The sequence below is a fragment of the Acartia tonsa genome, chromosome 7, assembly GCF_053477335.1.
Source record: "Acartia tonsa isolate MP-2025a chromosome 7, ASM5347733v1, whole genome shotgun sequence".
Lineage (NCBI taxonomy): Eukaryota > Metazoa > Arthropoda > Copepoda > Calanoida > Acartiidae > Acartia > Acartia tonsa.
The window spans coordinates 14,886,754-14,904,886 of record NC_137266.1 but is presented as its reverse complement, the minus strand read 5'-3'; the positions used below and the strand labels follow the sequence as shown (position 1 = coordinate 14,904,886).

General features: G+C 33.8%; 3 protein-coding genes, 1 long non-coding RNA gene and 1 pseudogene across 6 annotated transcripts in view; all 5 read right to left on the bottom strand.

Annotated features, from left to right (window-relative positions):
- Positions 1-1,153, bottom strand: part of Nrx-IV (neurexin-4) — a 74,980-nt gene extending 73,827 nt beyond the window's left edge. Inside the window, exons 1-2 of the mRNA XM_080167675.1 lie at positions 1,085-1,153; positions 581-728 (exon numbers count right to left, since the gene is read on the bottom strand). Coding sequence (XP_080023801.1) covers positions 581-714 — 134 coding nt within the window. The 5' untranslated portion in view covers positions 715-728; positions 1,085-1,153. The remainder of the gene's footprint in view (positions 1-580; positions 729-1,084) is intronic.
- A 3-nt stretch (positions 1,154-1,156) lies between these two features.
- On the bottom strand, positions 1,157-2,858 carry LOC145324922 (uncharacterized). Its single transcript, XR_013881351.1, has 2 exons — positions 1,919-2,858; positions 1,157-1,501 (listed from the first exon to the last, which is right to left on the bottom strand). It is a non-coding gene; the product is annotated as an uncharacterized LOC145324922 (long non-coding RNA).
- A 194-nt stretch (positions 2,859-3,052) lies between these two features.
- Positions 3,053-10,235, bottom strand: LOC145324915 (toll-like receptor 5). Its single transcript, XM_080167668.1, has 11 exons — positions 10,070-10,235; positions 9,470-9,560; positions 8,167-8,276; positions 7,824-7,898; positions 7,350-7,514; positions 6,227-6,350; positions 5,861-6,024; positions 5,453-5,530; positions 4,917-5,021; positions 4,570-4,670; positions 3,053-4,240 (listed from the first exon to the last, which is right to left on the bottom strand). The coding sequence occupies exons 1-11, from the start codon at positions 10,160-10,162 to the stop codon at positions 4,153-4,155; spliced, it is 1,194 nt and encodes a 397-aa protein (XP_080023794.1). The 5' UTR covers positions 10,163-10,235; the 3' UTR covers positions 3,053-4,152.
- Positions 10,236-10,237: 2 nt separating this feature from the next.
- On the bottom strand, positions 10,238-11,965 carry LOC145324917 (vacuolar ATPase assembly protein VMA12). Of its 2 annotated transcripts, none has more exons than XM_080167670.1 (3): positions 11,670-11,965; positions 11,205-11,312; positions 10,238-11,007 (listed from the first exon to the last, which is right to left on the bottom strand). In XM_080167670.1, the coding sequence occupies exons 1-3, from the start codon at positions 11,844-11,846 to the stop codon at positions 10,885-10,887; spliced, it is 408 nt and encodes a 135-aa protein (XP_080023796.1). In that variant the 5' UTR covers positions 11,847-11,965; the 3' UTR covers positions 10,238-10,884. The 2 variants fall into 2 exon arrangements, with proteins under 2 accessions (XP_080023796.1, XP_080023795.1); XM_080167669.1 differs by having other exon boundaries at positions 10,238-10,796; positions 11,670-11,961.
- Positions 11,927-13,278, bottom strand: LOC145324916 (carbonyl reductase [NADPH] 3 pseudogene; annotated as a pseudogene). The gene has a single exon (XR_013881349.1). The product of XR_013881349.1 is annotated as a carbonyl reductase [NADPH] 3 pseudogene (transcript).
- Between the last annotated feature and the right edge of the window lie 4,855 nt (positions 13,279-18,133).

The window sequence follows — 18,133 nt, the reverse complement described above, 5'->3', positions numbered from 1 at the left end:
CTAAGAAGCAAACGTTTTTTTAACTTAGGGACCAGAATAAAATACGGGCTATTGAAATAACTCTGATCAAAAGTTAAAACACAAAACAACAATAACAAAATATGTATCAAAAAACTAGTTGCTAGGGAACAATGGGCTGTAAGTAAATGGTTCTTTCTCCTAAACTCATTCTGCAATTGGATGACTTAAGCATGCTGTCGGGGTCAAACTTTTCCATCAATAATTTCATTTAACTAATATTGCTAATCATGACAAATAAAAGGGGAGGGGGGTGTAGATTTAGTTCTCGTCCATTGTCCTATCCAAGTATCCCAGGCATAAAATCCAAGGATCTAAAGGGATAAGACAATGGCCGATAAATTGATGTACATCCCCAATGATGATACACAAAATACTACTTCTGTAGATTACAATTAGTTGTTGAAACGTTTGGACATTCAACTAAATTTAACAACCAATCAAAGTATCCAAGGTTGTTAAGCCAACGAATAAGAAAACGTTAAGAAAGACTTTGGGGACTAGAGTAATAAACAAAACAGCCTTAATGTCCACTCCCCCGTCCCTGCATAAAACCACTTACCTGCGATATAACGGCTGGCGGCAAAGATTGTAAGGGCTGTCTATAAGAAATCTCTCAGTTTCCCGGCTGGACTGACCGTCAGCCAGGTGTGTCATCGCTGCGGCTGACAGTGTGAGGAACAGGTACACCATCATGTTGATGCCTTCTTTGTAGACAAATGATAAATTTAGATAATCTTTGCTTTTTAGAAGTGAAAAAACTTTGTCCGTCTGTACTGGATTTATTATTACTTGGATTTTACACCAGATTATCATGTACTGTAATAAAGTGAAACTTATGGCTTGCTAAAACAACGATCTTCGCCCCACCCTTTTATCCTCTCCTCCAACTGGATAAACAAACTGACCAATAAACGATGTCCATGTAAGCAACCAAAATTGACGATAATTTTTCACCTGTCATAACATCCACGTATATTTTACTGTCATTATGTCTGTCTGTCCATCAGAAAATGTATTAAAATGCGTCCTAGCTTTTTAATTAACATAATTTTTCCCTTTCCTTGAGTTGCAAATACTTTCACTGGTAAAAAGTTCAAATTTTCATCATACAAATTCACAGCATCTTGAAAAAAAATCTGGAATGTTAGCAATTAATTTATCGTTGTGTGGTTTTAGTTGTTGTACAATTTTTTGCGGTAAAGTCCCTTTCGTGGCCCCTTAAGAGGCGATTCATCGTATTTTCAAAATGGCTTTTGATAGGTTATTATAGGTTAGGTTAGGTGATTGCCCCGCAGGGTTAGGCAATTGGCCCCTCTCAGGGTTAGAGCCCCCCGCAGGGGCTAGAAATAGGAGAAAAGCTACTATAAAATACGGCGAATCGCCCATTAAGGAGCGTTGCCACAAAAGGGACTATACCCATTTTTTATTTAAGTATGATATTTGTAGCAAACCAAGTAATGTATAGATAAAATATGTTAAACTAAAAATAAACTAAATAGTAAAACAGAGCACAAAAAAGATTGATTGTATGCAAAACAGGGAGAGGGACATTGGGCTGTAAATTATATTTGTGACCATACATGCAGTAGTTGGGTTTGTGCAACCCAAGTGAAACCAAACTTTTGTTCCCCTTATGTAGGGCAACCAAATAAAAAGGAGGGGCCACCCCCTAAAAAAGAGGAGAGGGGCCAGCTAGCGCAACTGAGGAGCTGAAAAGTACTGAATGTATGTTTGTGACAAAGTTTTTTGAACACTCTTTCATTTGTTGGCTTAAAACTTACGTATAACAAATCTTGAATTAGTATTTCTGCCATGAGTTTTAAAGACAGTTATCCGTGAGTGGGTAAATGGAAATTCAGATGTAATAAATCTTAATTGTCTCTGTTCTAGTATCTACCATTTGCTTTAAAATAATAACAAATTTTCTGATAAATACTTTTAACAAAATCTTGGTAACTACGTTTTTATAACAATTTATAATAAGCTGTATCTACTTGTGTCAAAATTTGGTGGGTTAATAGTTATTCATCGCATCGTATTATAGATAGGTTTTCGCGGATATCAAAATGTAAATTTACAACATTTTAACCATTTTTGTTGGCCCCAAAAAAGGGCCGTTTTATTAAAACAAAACCGGTTTTGATTTAATGATTTTTATTTTAATATTCGTGGAAAATTGTCTGTTATACGATGCTATACATGATTTTTTAGTATTGCTGAGAACCAGTTCTGATCCAGCAGATACAAATCGGTTTTGAAGCAATACTGGAATATATAATTAAATTTAAATATGTCAGACTTTTTAAGACTCCAAGAATTATCATGATACTTTTAAAGCTGAAAAATTTTAGATATTTAGTTTTAAAACTTTTTAAAAAGGTCAAAGTAGGTTTATAATAGTTTACTATGTAAGTTTTTTTAGCTAATGAATAGAATGAGGGATATGCTCGTAAACACTTTCAGCATACACGAAAACAATGATAGCATCTAGCGGGAGTTTTAAGCGGTTAGACTTTTTAAAGAAAATTTGGTTATCTGAATGCTTAGGTCTAAAAACATGACAATCCCTTTTTTTGTAGTTAAAATACTATTGAGATTATTAGAGAATTATGATGTTTGTGTTTCAAATACACCAAAAAAAATTAGTGTAAAATTATAGTGAAAATAAACATTGTTTATATATAAAAAAAAAGAAATTTCTTATTGGAAATAATAAAGGATAGGTAGTGATTAAATTGTTTTAATCGAAATGTCCAAAATCCCTGAAATTCCGGTTTTTTTATAATCAAAGACACCTAATGTAAATTTTATGAAAAATATTTTATGTTATAATATGTGTATACAGAATCACAGAAAACTAGTTGCAACAAGGCACAATGTACGAATTCTTAATAAAAAATTGCAAAATTTAATAATTACTGCAAAAATAGTTTTAAAAATCATATTTAGATGACTTCAACTTTTTGTATTCTAATTAAATGGGACAATTCATGAAAAAAATTCCCTTAAATTGAATTACAATTTTAAAAAGTTTTCCTTTGTGTTGTTTGTGCTTTTAAAAAGCTTTGGCACGTTAAATCAATAATTAATAGCAAAGGTTATAATACAATACAATCTACACTAGCCAAATATATGTAATATTGTGAAAATGTAATCACATTGTGTAAAAAAAAGGACAGTTTTGTCCATAATTAGCACACCAGCAATAGGCGATATTTGTAAAGAACCAGTTTTAACATAATCCAATAATTGTATAAAATATTGTCAAGATTGTATACTGTTCAGATGCAAATATACTGTAGAATCTAGAAATCGTAAAAGAAAATATAAATATTAGATAGACTGCAATCGTTAACTGGCTGTCGGACCGTGTGAAGATAACCTAGTCAAAGGGTAGCTTCGCTACAAATAAGTTCATAATCACTGAGCTTATAATGTGACTGATTGTATATTATGTGTTTGAAAGGGTGTCCAAAAAAGTTAAAGATACTTAATAACACGCCATATATTAAAGCAGCTTAATATATGTGTGGTTACTCATATAAGATATCTTTTTGTTTATTTTGGAACTCTCTATAAAACTCAATACAAAAATCTAAGACTAGCAAACCAAATACTCAAAAGCATTAAACAATTAAAATATGTAAAATGTTGAATATAAAAATACTGTATGTTCCCAATAATGTAATGCTTTCAAATACAAAAGTATTGTTTAGTTATGGCAGATAAAGTTCCTTAGTATAATGAAAGCTTTGCATTTTTTATGACAAATTAAAAATAAATTTTACCAAAAATCAAATATTCCAAATTTTACCCCAAGGACATTAAAATTACTCTGTTTTTAAAAAGAAATCATATCAATAATTCTAACAAGGGGACTTTTAGTCAATATGGTTTAGTTAGTTAAAGCTCTTTAAAAATGACATAGAGGACTTTAAAATGATCTGGTTATTTGTTAAAATACTTAAAAAGGTTCCTTAAAATGCATAGGAGCACAGTAAAGTTGATGTCTGTGCTATCCTGCTACCACAGTGTCATACACTTTGGTTGACTCTTGAACCTGTTTAACCCTATACAGTTGACTGGAACCTGGTTAATCCTATTCAGTTTGACTGGAACCTGTATAACCCTTTACAGATTGACTGGAACTTTATCATCATCTCTCTGAATACTGGAATACTGCATTGTATAGCTCTTCAAGGCTGGGAATACTCGTTCTCTGTTAATTTATTTAGATATTTAATTAAGTTTTATCTGATATTTTGGCTCGGTGAAGAAAAAAGAATCTTTCTGTCAATTATTATATATGAGGAAGGGACATTGGACTGTAATCTTATTTTATAAGGAAGTGATATAATTCGTTGGTTTAAAAACTTTTGGGACTTTCTCTAAATCTTCATTAGTACAAAAACTAGCACTAAATTAACTAACAATAATTTTATTCTACTCAAGAATTAATTTTGTTTATATAACAAATTCGCAAATTATAAGGTGGCTCTATTGATAAAAAATTTGCATTTTTATTTTATAAAATATCTAAAGTCCTGCCTCTTCATATAGAGAATAGTAAGTATGAAGGCTAGCACCATTAGGGCTATGATCACTGACAATGTGTGTATCAAAGCGCTTGATGAATCATATCTTCTGGCCTTAAAAAATATAATGATCAATAAATAGTAAAACAAAATATTAATCATACAATAATACAATAGTCTTACTAAGTTACTTTTATATAGACAAACAACTTACAAAAAAAATCACCAGGTAGGGAGGCTGGTAATTAAACTTTAGGGGGTTCCCCCCAACAAAAAAAAAGGCATGGACGTCATTGTCGCTAATTCTATTCCAACCATGAACAATTAAACATTATGGCCAACACAAAAACAAGAACATACCTCTACTTCATCAACGTCATATTCACAGTCTAATTTCTTTAGATTTGTCAGTCTAATGCCACTGTTATACTTGGGAAATCCGTCAAAACATCGCACCTCCTCCTTTACAAATTATATTTTGAAGAACTTTGCTTTCTTTTATCAATATTGGACGGGTGTTAATATAAAACAACGCAAAATATACCTAAATAGTAAATACAGTAGAACAAAAAAAGGTATTTTAGTAGGTACAAAAAAATGTAAAAAAAACTTTCAAATTAGGTAGAGTCAGTACCACTTTGGAAAAAAGAGTTTAAAGTAAAATAAAAAAGTTGTTTCTACTGGACAGGTATGAATTTTTAGTAGTTTTAGCCACTATAATTTGGAACTGGATTAAATACCCTTAGATAATTTATTATGTTTGGCCTGAATCATTACCATTTGAGTAGTCTTTAGGTAAATATAAAATAAAAATTTTAATTCGCGAACAAAAAAGTTAGGTAAATAATCTTAATGTATAGATACAAAAAAAAATAATAAATCATAATTTGTTCCTTGTTTGAAATTTTGACTGTTGTTGACATAAACCAATTGTAGAATGGCGACATCTCGCAATCACAGCGAAAGGGATTGCCCTGAAGTTTTATTCCATAATTTCATTTGTTTTTCAAGGAAGCCTGCACCATAATACTAGCAGTATTATAGTGAAAAACTGTAACATTTAATTCCACGGTATTTGTTAAGTCGTCTTGACTGTGTAAGCGAGGATGTCCAAACTTTTTTATTTTTAGGAATCTAATCTAATTCCGAAATGTTGGAGCACACCTTTTTTTGTGGAGGGGAGGGGGTGGGGGTTAACAATGTCCCTGTGAGTATGCTATTGAGCTACTAAGTTACTTGTATTGGGCTTGGGCATTGAAGCCGTGTGGAAAACAGAAGATAAGAGAAAGTATGGAAATGCCTGCCTTCATGTTAATACTTCTTCCACTGCTTACATTGCCAAATATTCTATCAATGGTCTGCAAGGACTGATTGTTCAAGTTTGTAATCTTGTTGTACTCAATATCCAGGTGGCGAAGGTGTTCAAGACAATCCAGGTCAAAGTTGATGTCAGTCAGCTGGTTATCAGCTAAAATAAAACATTTGTATGCATAAGAGAACCGAATAGAAAGTAGACATGCTCTATCTTGGGTTCTCTTTAGCCTGAAATTAAGGATAAGTTTCTAGTTAGGAACCTCATATGTTTCGCCAAAAACATTAGAAAACTAAAACAATAGGTACCAACTTGTACAAAATCTTATAAGAAAAAAGATAAAAAAATGTCATGTTACCTAAATGAAGGTCCATCAAATTTTTGAGAGGGCAGAAAATCTTTGGATTTGATATCTTCCAAATTTCATTTTGTTCCAGGTGAAGTTTTTCCAACTTTGTAAGTGCTGAGCCAATGAAGATGTCCTAGAAAAAAAGTACAAAGTAAAACTTTATTTTTAAATAATGCTTTATTTCACCTTTTTGGGCAAGTAAAATAAATAGTAGGTATTATGTATGTAATATAAAATTATTTATTTACATGTTTCCTCTAAATTATCTATAATACAAAGTAGAACGATGTCTGTGTGTATGTTTGTTTGTTTGTAACGAAGGATCTCGCTAACCGCTGAACCGATCGGGTTCTCCTTTACAGAGTAGCTTCTCATAGGCCTCGGGAAGGTTTATAACTATTTTCTTGGGGGGTGGGACACCCTCACCCCCCCCCCAAAAAAAAAAAACACTTTTTTTATATTTATTTTTTAAAATCTAAATTACGAAAAATTGGTTTGATCAAACCTCTAGAGGCAAAGCCCCTAGAGGCTAGGGGCGAAGCCGCTAGTCCTTATAATAAAGTAACAGAATGTCTGTTTGTCTGTGTGTTTGTACCGAAGGATCTTGCTAACCGCTGAACCTATCAGGTTTTCCTTTAAAGGGTAGCTTCTCATAGGTCCTGTGAAGGTTTATAACTATTTTGGGGGAGGGTACCACAACTCTTCCAAAAAAAATCGCCTCTCAATTTTTTTTAACAAAAAATTAAAAGTGAAGGGGGTCACCCCCCCCCCACCAATTTTTTTTCTTCTTAAATCTAAAATAATAAAAAAATTGGTTATCAAATTCAACTCCCTTCTCCTCAAGTGCTCCTAGAGGCCTCTAGGGGCGTAACCCCTAGTTATTAAATATTTAGTCCGGAGGAAAGGGACAATGGGTAGTAAACTAGGTTTTAAACTAGCTTTACTATTTGTTGGCTTAAAATCTTTGTACAATAAAACTTTTCTTCCTATAATTTTTTTCTACATAGGGGGTTTGTATTGTTTATTATTGATGGGTATATTAATTCAATGTCTATTTTCCAGTGATGGGAAATCTTATATTCTTACTAACAAGCTAAAATAAATATTAGCAACTAAATAAATTCAAAAATACCTCTAGATTAAGCAGATACCACTGTGAAACAATCTGTTCAGTGAAGGCATTTGTCAGATGTAACTCTCTCAAATTCTCAAAGTTTGAGAAAACTCTGGGATGAGACAGAGTACTGACTATGTAGAGGTCATTGTGGTTCAACATCAATCTTTTTACATTCTTTACCTTAATCATATATGTTCAAATTAGATTAGTCTTAAAAACAATATTGTAAAAGTTTTCCTGAAAGTACCAGGTCGAGCACATAACCCCCCTCCCAATATAAAATAAATTTAATTGACAATTAGGGGGAGGGGGGGTTTGTTCGGTTTTCATTTATTTCTTTCAGAGAGTCTTTGCAAAGTTTAGATTATATTGGGTAATTGGTAGCACCGAAGGGCACCACTGGTATATAGGTCCTGTAGGGATAGGGATAGGAAATAGCCCCTCCCTTATTATTAATGAAGTTTTCGTGATTAAGTAGTCAAAACTTACTTTGTGTAAAGCTTTGCCAGGAATCTCCTTGATACCATTATTACTTAGATCAACCACTGTAAGGTTGTCATAATCCTGAGAAAAAAATTAGATTGATTATGACTTATGATAAAGATAGTAGAGGGCTCTAAAAAGGGAACGGTTAAGCGTGGAGAACAGTCAGAAATAAGTTCAAATACCAATTAGGTAATTATTATAAAGCAAATCATTCAATCAAAGAGATAAAATGGGAAACAGGAGAAATAGATTCTAATTGAATAGTATAAAATTGTTAAAACAGAAAATTTTAGTATTGATTTTACACCTTGAGAAAGCTAAAAATTAAATGTTTTAAAGAAAATACCTTCCAAATTCCAAATACATTCCAAGGAAGTGCAGGTATATGATTTCCAGTGAATATTAAAACTTCTGTTCTCTTGTCTAGGTGGTTTAGCATATTGCTGTCTCTAAATCCTAAAATGAATATACTTTAGTAATTATTTAATACACTTGTGTAAATATTATCTTAAAAACAAAAGGATGGCTCTTATCGCTAATTTATTGGAATGATAGAATCTTATAGATTTCAAACTTGGCATGAAACAATCCTGTAACAGTTAGGAATGATTTAAATAGAAAATTAACTTTATAATCTTTGCCAGAAAGTCCTTACGTCAAACACCCTTGTCTCGCAGGGCAGTGTAAAAGTAGAAAAAAATATAAAAAATCCAAATTAATGTGTTGAAATTCATTTTCTTTCAATAGGTATTATTTTCATTTTCTTTTACCTACTTCTCATAAAGTTTTATTGTAAAAAAAAAAACTTGCAACCATTCTAATACTTTAAGATAATAACAAGGATGACAACATCCATAAGTAGCGACGCACAAAAAATCGTGGATGGAAATACGTAAAAGTAGATTTAAAGTGTATTTATCCCAAAAAAGTTTGAAAATTGGACCAAAAACACCAAATATATGGGGAAATATTTAAAACATATAAAAATAGCCAAAAACCTGATAAAAGGCAGTCTGACCGCCATGGTTGTTTTCTTTAAACGACGGGAAATTTAATTTTGATATCTATAACTGAAAAAATTTTGAAAATCGGACCATAAACACTGAAGATATGGAGAATAACGTGATAAATACAAAAATAGCCTAAAACCTGCAAAAAGGCAGTCTGGCCGTTATGGATGTTTTCTTTAAACGACGGGAAATTTAATTCTCATATCTATAACTGAAAAAATTTTGAAAATTGGACCATAAACACTGAAGATATGGTGGAAATGTGAAAAATACAAAAATAGCCTAAAACCTGCAAAATGGCAGTGTGGCCGTCATGGTTGTTTTCTGTAAACGACAGGAAATTTAATTTTGATATCAATAACTGAAAAAATTTTGAAAATCGCACAGAAGATACGGAGAAAAATGTTAAACATACAAAAATAGCCTAAAACCTGCTAAACAGGGGTCCGACCGCCCTTGATGTTTTATGGTTAATTGTGCTCCTTAATAATGGGAATGCTGTCAAAAAATTTCAGCTGTCTATCTTTAATAGGAGCCGAGAAAATCACGTTTCCCCTATTCTGTCTTTCACGGACAGACGGACGGACGGACGGACATTTCGAATTATAGAGTAGCTTCGCTACTAAAAATGGGACTCACCTGTATTTGTACAATTAGTGATAAAAACTTCTCTGTCAGGAAAATAACTTCTGTACACCCCCATTCCGCAATTACAATTCTCTCCAAATGCCTGGAAAGAAAAAAATGTTTAATAAATCAATGGAGGAAGAAAATAACAAAATTCAATTAACAGAGTAATTTAGAGGCTTTAAATGACTTAAATCATCTAAATATTTTCTCTATTCTAACTAAATAATGCCTCATTGTTTTTAGGAAGGGAGGAGACTATGTATTGTAAATATTACTGGTACCCAAAGTTATATAATAATGCACTTTTATTCGTTAGCTCAAAAATTTGATTGATTGGTTGGTATAATCTAGAAGTGTTCAAATGTTACAACTAATCTTTTTCACAGAAATGAAAGATATTATATGTTTCATGTGTATCAAATTATCTCGATTGTCTTATCCCTTGAGATTTTTAACTTTTCTCGACCGAATACTAATATTTTAAACTTCTCATTAAAACAAATATTAAAGATTAAAGAAAGTTACAGAGAAGCTATGCAATCGTAAAATTTACTGTGTTATGCACTTCAGTACTGTGTAATGGGCTAAATGACAAAGCCTAATTCCTACCTGGGGACAACCTTTGGCATTGAGTTCATCTCCATCATAACCACTAACAACCCCCAATATCAGGTGTACAACAAAAATTAATAATGGCAACATTTTGTACGGCCACAGTCAAAATAATAAATCATAAAAATAAAAATTTCTAACAGGTCATTTTATCAAAATAAAATCTCTGAAATGAATAGGTATTAAATGCGGTAAAATAAAATAAATAATTTTCAAAACTGATAATTAAGACAACAATCAGACAAAATAGACTAGTAATCAATCATACAAATCACAAGATAGAAAACAAATAGAAAAACCTAGCAGAAAAAGATTCAATTGATAACATCAAATTTCTAGCAGCATGAATAGAAAATAATTGACAGATCTTTGGAAAAAATCAAAAAAAAACTCAATTAACACATTTTACATAAAATCATTCAATCTTCTTAACAACAAAACCTTCATTATGTAAAGTCTCCCTGATTACAAAATACAAATCAGCAATTCCAACAATAATGCCAATAACAGTACCACACAATATCCTCACCCCAACACTTTCATTCCCATAAAACAAGTACGGCGCCATGAAACCGAAAGTAAAGGCGCAGCCAACAGAAACTATAAATTGGACAAGGGATATTAGGATTGCATTGAGTTCTTTCATTTGTACGGATATAGGGGCGTCGTCGGCTGTTAAGTGGTTTCGAACATTTTTTGTCAGCCGTCTGTATTCCTTTTCCTCCTGACAATTGTAAAATTTGAACATAAAATATTTTATAAGGATTTGAGTAATCTATAGAAAAACAAGTAAAATTTTGATAATTTTAATATCAAAAAGGTTTTCGAGTCATAAGTTTACCATACAATTTACTCCAAATAGATTGTTCCCTAAGACCTTTACAAACAATTTTGCTTTTAACATTTTTGGCCAGTCGTCTGTTTTCTTTTTCTTCCTATAAAAAATTTGACATAATTTTTATGAAAGAAAACCAACAAGAACAACAATAATATTGAAAGCAAGCAAAATAAAAATAAATAGAAAGAAGAAGCTTTGGGTTGGATAAAAATGAGATAGTCTACCTACTGAAGATTTAGTAGAGCTTTTAAACATTTTCATTGAAATTCATACAAAATTATGTTCAAGTTTTGCCTGTTCGCGTCTTAGTTTTTGGCATCTTGCTTCAAGCTCTGGATTTCTGTCCGGATATTCAGGACTGGGCAGTTTCATCTGACTTCTTTCCAGAGCATAAAACAGCTTCTAAAATTGCATATTTTATGGTTTACTTTTGAACAACATAAGGGAATTAAATTTCTATCTTTAATAGGGAAACAGAAGTATTAAAAGTTGTTTTATATGCATGGACAATCAAATTATTCCACCTTATCCCCCTTTCTCTTAAAATTCCATAAATTATACATTTCCTTAAATTTAGCTTCAAAACCTTGCAGAGATCACTAACAATTTAACAATTTAACATGTGACTTATTCTAATTATTACAAAACTTTAAGAGGGATTCACTAAAAGTTAAAAATCTGGAATTTAGGTTGTACCTACTGTTTGTATCTATGAAAAGTATAGTACTTCTTTATTGTTTTTTTATTCTGTGAACCTACCTTTTTATCTTCTGGCATCAGTCGACTTCTTATGTCTTTTAACAGACCTGGTGTAATTTCATTTTTGGCCAGAGCTGTTTTAATTTGTTCTGACGGATTTTCAATGGTTGCCAGCAGGTCTTTAAGCTCGTTGGAGGGGGTTAAAATGATTTGGGAATTTAGCTTTACTTCTGCCATTTTCAGTTGAATGGTACGTTTTTACTTTTAATCACTTAAATATTGTTACGTTTTGGATTTACTCACATTTTTTTATGCCATTCTAAAATAAAAAGTAGTATATTATAGATTAAACAATTATAATTGGTAACTTAATATACCGAGGGTGTAGGTCCGTTGATCCAATCAACAATCTGGCAGTCGTACCATATGTAGGCACCTCTCACGTCGGTACTGGGCGGCAGAAGTGCAGCGAACACAGTTGATTCAGCCCCACGGTCAATATTCAGCAGTCCGTCAACTAAGTCAGGTTTGGTCATGTCTGTGTCAACATAACCTGGATGAACATGATTGACAACAATATCGGGCCTGGATTCATCTTTAGACAGTTCTCTTTGTTGAATTCGGCTCAGGGCACTCAAACCAATCTTAGAGGCTGAGTAGGTAGATACGTTCCAGCCATGAGCGATATGGGTGCCAGCATTTGCTGTATCTTCAAATTCTTTCATCAGGGCGTCAAGTTTAGATACGGTCAGGTCGTCTGAAGAAAGCTTCTTTATCTTTTCTTGAGCCTTCTGCTGATTTTCATCTTTATTCAAGTTTCCAAGAAATCCTACCGAACTAGACAAGTTAACTACTCTCGCCCCAGGCTTCAAAATTGAAAATAAGATATCACAAGCGCGCTTAGTATCCCAGTAGTTAGTTTTCAGGGTAACAATAGCTTCTTCACCAAAAGGTTCTAATGAAGGTTGAATGCCAGCATTATTAACAAGGACATCAATACCACCATACTTTTCTTTCATGTAATCTCTTAACGCTTTGACAGAAGCCTCATCACCAATATCAAGCTGGTGGAAGGCAGGATTTAGACCCTCTTTCTTTAGGGTATTTACAGATGCTTCTCCTCTCCCGGTATCTCTTGAAGTTAGATAAACAGTTCCATTGTATTTCTTGCACAAGGCTCGAACCACTCCGAATCCAATACCTTTATTGCTGCCAGTAACTACGGCGACTTTGGCCATTTTTGTTGCACTTGTAGAGAAGTTCACGTGAATCAAGCAAAATTAGCTTGGCCGTTTCATAAACACAAAATTTGTTAACTACATTTATCACTAAAGCCTAAAAACAGGTAACACCAAGTTCTAACAGACACACAAGTTTTAAATTTCCTCAAAACGCAACACCTAAAATTAATTTCTAAAGTGGATTAATTACAGAGGTATTGCAGCAAAGTAGAAGCCTTATTCAAGCATAAAATAAAATGTAATGCTGTGTTAGTATAGGACGCTAAACACCGCTTAATACCTAAGCCGGGGCGAAAATAGGCAGGTGTATGTGAATTGGGAACTAAAAAGGGAAGGTGGACTATGCACCTTATCATTATTATGGTTGCAACTACCTGCTTTGCCTTAGTAATACTTAAAGGGACAGTATTGCTTTCTGTAATTTTTTTCTCGAAAATTTAAAATATTTAACTTCGGTTCAAAATTATTAATTTCATGAATTATTTCTTAAATGTAGTACATAAACTTACGCTAAAGTTCTTGAGTTTTTTTTAATATTTCGACAAAATGTGTAAGTATTTCTTAATCACAAATATCCCTTGAGTCAGAAATTAAATAAAAATATATCAAGAAAAAAATCTGTTTTTTTTTTTGTTTTAAACAAAAGCTTTTAAAATAATAGTATAATTAAAAAAGAAACAATAATTATATTAATGACTGTCCCTTTAAGGTATATATAGGCAATGATAGATAGATAAATTATAAATTAAGGTAGAAAACTAAGGCAGTTGAGTCTTATTATTATGCCTTAAACTGCCTTTATTCTTGTCTCTAGCAGAAAAGGTAAATAATAACAGAAATCAGCTGACTCAGCTCACCAACAGAGTTATCAACTTTTCCCGCATTTCTTTATTTTACTTTTTTTGCAGATTTTGCTTTTTTTATTTGGTAGATTTTTTTAAAAAAATAATTTTTTTTGATGTTTTTTTTCTTCAATTAATCTACTAATCCCTATACACCTAGAGGCTATGTAATTGAAGATGGAAAGGTGAGAGGGGGGGGGGGGGAGGAAAATAGCTTGAAACCATATCGTGACTTGAACAAAGCTTTTTAACAATGCAAACCTTAATCAAATAAGTGGTTAGCGAGGTTTTAAAGGAACAACCAAATTTATAACTCCATAAAAAAGTTGTTTTATTAATATGCAAAAAGTCCTTTATTAATAAAATGAAAAGCTAGTTCTGAAAAGTTGTCAACCCTAAATAACTACGTAAAAAGGGTATGCATTTTCTTTTTCGTTTTAAATACTTCAATGAAAACCTCACATTATTATTTCATAGCTTGAATTCCAGAAAAATCCGTTTGGAACGTGTACCTACTCAATTTTGTCATATTGTCCGAAGCTCGATCGAAATAAAACGCGGAAAGACTCGGAACGAGTAAATCTGTTCCATCTAAAGTAACCCAGAAGTTTCGAGAATGGTAAATTTAAAGGATTTATAGGAACAGAATAAGTTCTTTGTCTTATGTGCTTCATTCGAATCGTTTAACAAATTTTCGTTCATCAATCTTAAATAAGCACATTTTCGATAGAAAATTTTCGATAAAAATTCATAGTTGAACGCTTATTCGTACAATTGAAACGTTCGTTTGTCGATTTTTTACGAAAACGTGCTTAATTTTGAATCTTAGGTAATTCTGATTTACATACCGGACGAATTCTTATATTCTATCTTGTCTTTTCCATTCTGATTCTAGAAATTCGCAAAATTTGCTAACTTTAAACTTCGGAAAAAATGGCTGAATCGTATTGCAACCTTCACAACAGAGTGTTCAAACGAGACCATCAACCTCCAAAATGTCTTGTTTTTTGTGGATTTTAACAATCATACGAAAAAACGCAACTTATATGCAGACGTCGAATTATTATGATCTTGAATAACCAAACATCATCACCTTGCTTGGTGTAAAACCAATTGACAAAAACTAATATATCTTATTTGCCTATGTGAACAAATCTCCGAATTTAAATGAAAAAATACTCTTTAGAAAATCACACACGGCTACAAACATTATAATTTTAAGATCTTCAGACACACATTCAACTGAATACAGAAATAAACAATTTATTTAGGTAGGCTGGTTCACAACTTTATTAAACTAGGAATGTAATCAAATATTTTTTGATACTAGTTAATAATTCGCGTAGTGCCACGTCTAGATGGCACGATAATCCTCCTCATGTCGATTGATATCTTGAAGCATGGTGGACAGCTCGGCAGCCTGTGCGGCAGCTGGCCTTTCAGCAACGGGGCGACAGTGACGCAGGTTACCCTCCACCCAACCATGGTGGTATAAGCACCTGGTCAGTGCCCTCTTTAACTCGATATTGTCAGTATTTGTAGCCCTACTGATCATTTCCTCCTTTATAAGATCCAAACGACTTTGCAAGGCATTGTATAACTCCTCGTTAGCGGTGAATGACATTTTAACTGTGTACTAGTGAGCAGTATATATGTAACTCCCTACTTGGCAGGTAAAACTAGTTTCCTCAACTAGGTGTGGCGAACAAACAGTCAAGCCACACGGGCAAACACGGCTTAACTATTCAACCATATAATTATCTTCTAAAGACCACGTTTAGTTACAGGGAAAAAGAGATAAATAAATTATCTGAACAGAAAACTATAACGGCCGGGGAGGAAGTAATATCTTAATTAATCCGATGAAATATAAATGTAATGATTTAAAAAACTGCCGTTATAACATGAATTTTTAGGATGTGTCATTGGATGTGTGAACGGATCACCCCACAGTCGTTTGCGAACGAGAAACATATCAAGGTTGCTGCTGAAGTAGCTAGTCTAAGACAACACTTCACTTCCAGAATGTACTTTCCAAAATATTGCTGAAATTGATACCGAAACCGCGGAAAACTGGTCATGAAAAACATCGAATTATTTCTCGAAAAAATCTATAAATTTTACTATGAAAAATTTTCATAAAATAAATGACTAACTCATTCTTGTTGTTTCACTTATATTAATTTTCTTGAACATAATAAGTTATTACAAGTATTGGGATGACTATGACATATATAAAAAGGCTGTGATGACTATATTGTTTTTGCACTGGTATAAAAACTTGTTTAAAAAACGCTTACTGATTGAAAATAATGCTTTTATACTGGATTGAACGTTATATCACAAGAAATTTTCGTAAAAAACCTATTATCATTAAGATATAGATTATTAACAAGGACCCAAAATGTACATGATTTGAATATAATAAGTTTCCAGATTTCTGACATAACTGATAAAACAGGTACTAGATTTAACACAGTATGAATTTTCAATGGCTAAGGTCCTTTGTTTCTTTCATGGTAATGTCATTAATTTAAAATAGAAAAAACCGACAACTTGTCGACGAAAATATCCGTCGATACATGTCGTGATCCGAATGGGTCGAAATATCATTCAAAACGGAATTATGTCCTTATTTGCCGCCGAAAATTTTTTTTTTTTTTTTTTAAATAAAAACTTACTATTCTACCCTTGAAAAGTCATGATAAAACACAAAGGACTTAACCTATAAGGTCGAATATTTACATAAAATAATAATTAAAACTCAATGAAAAAATCATTAATTTGGCTAAAACCAAGAACGAAAAGCGTCGGTGTTTCTTGTGAAACGTGTGTTGACGATTCCGTCGTCGACGAATCTCGCCGTTCGCTGTCCTCCTGTGAACGGAGAATTTATCACGATATTGTGAAAAAGCCCAGCTCTATTTGTGTGGCCGTTTATCACCGGCTGGCATGGGAATAATCTTTGTGCTGCCGACGTAGGCATGTCTTGGGGCCGCTGTGTTATAATGTCCTCGTGCCTGCTTGGGGACGGACGCCGCGAGACTTGGGGATGGGAAGCCGACCTAGAGTTTTGCGCCCCGCGATAAATTGGTTGACCGGAGTTCCGCGCAAAATCCGTTATTTGTGGGTCGTCCTGCATTGTAATGCACCGCGACAAAGCCATTTGATATGGCTCCGTCATCTGTCGGTACATACGGGACATTTCAATCGACCGCCACTTCCCCTTATCCCTCAACGCCTCGTCCGACAAGCCGGCTTCGCACGCTGCGGAAACCCCAGACATTTTGCAGGATTTTCTGCCCACAGGGCCGAAATATCCTACTTGACGGCACAATTGCGTAATATCGTTCAAAAGAGTCTGTGGCGAAAGTTGATACCTGCCGTCAGCCACAATTTGTCTACCACCTGGCAGCCACATAGTAGAAGTTCTACAGAACAAGAAATTTTCATCCAGGATCCCTTCTCCCATAAACTGGAATCCACATCTGCGGTAATACTTCTTAATCAGTACCACGGGACACAAATCTCCGCCCTCTGAAGCCAACAGGTTTGTACATCCTTCATGCTCTTGATCATTCTTCCTCTTTGGATAGATCACTCGCAGAACTTCCACCCCGCCTATTTGATCTTGGCTTATATGACACGCCCTCACTTGATCAAGATCGGCGAGGCGAGTAAATGTGTGGAACTGCAAAATTATTGCCACCGTCGCTCGGAAAAAAGGCAGAGGAATGTCCCAGATGGAGTCATAGTCGTAAACTATCTTGCGCATGATTGCTGTGAGAACACCCTTAGGAATGGGCGTGGCTTTTCTGACGGGGGCGCGTTCCGTTGCTGCTCTTCTCACTGCTCCTTCCAACAGCCGCGACACACGTTGTGAAAACTCCGAAACAGGCTGATCTATTATATATGACCATGCCTTCAAACTTCCACAAACTTGTTTGAGAAAAGAGTAAGGCTTCCTTATATCCTCAAGATAATGGATGAAGTCCTGCAACACCCTTTCCCGGAACGTGGTTGCCGGTAGATCCCTCTTGCGCAGGTAGGCGAGAAACACCTCCACTACCTGTGAATGTACACTCGTGGTAGACTGGGCGCGGGACGACGTGTATAGTTTGGCATCTCGACTCTTTGTCGGCGATAAGTTCAGGCCTCGCGCTGCCCTCATGATTCTCAGAGCTGGCCTTTGTGAAATCCGAGCAGGAAGACCCTCTCCGACTAAAAATATAGATTAAATTAACTATAGATCTAAGTAAAAAACGAACTTCTTACACGTTAAACACCTCTTATGGAAAAAGTTATTCATCCAATTGAATGCAAAGAAAAACCTGCGTCGAAACCGATCATTGTATGTTAACAAAAAATTTTTTGTTTGGTGTATCATAGATCTGAGATTAAAAGCTATCAATCCTAAAGCCGAAAAAACATTTGATTCCTG

Excerpts from the sequence above, each read along its gene's own strand:
- LOC145324915 (XM_080167668.1), bottom strand. The coding sequence starts at position 10,162 with ATGTTGCCATTATTAATTTTTGTTGTACACCTGATATTGGGGGTTGTT. Across the intron at positions 7,899-8,166 it reads ATGTATTTGGAATTTGGAAG|GATTATGACAACCTTACAGT; the intron begins GTATTTTCTTTA and ends TTTTTTTCTCAG. Across the intron at positions 5,022-5,452 it reads CAACAGTCAAAATTTCAAAC|AAGGAGGAGGTGCGATGTTT; the intron begins AAGGAACAAATT and ends ATATAATTTGTA.
- LOC145324917 (XM_080167669.1), bottom strand. The coding sequence starts at position 11,846 with ATGGCAGAAGTAAAGCTAAATTCCCAAATCATTTTAACCCCCTCCAAC. Across the intron at positions 11,313-11,669 it reads TGATGCCAGAAGATAAAAAG|AAGCTGTTTTATGCTCTGGA; the intron begins GTAGGTTCACAG and ends ATGCAATTTTAG. Across the intron at positions 10,797-11,204 it reads AAAAACTAAGACGCGAACAG|GAGGAAAAGGAATACAGACG; the intron begins GCAAAACTTGAA and ends TACAATTGTCAG.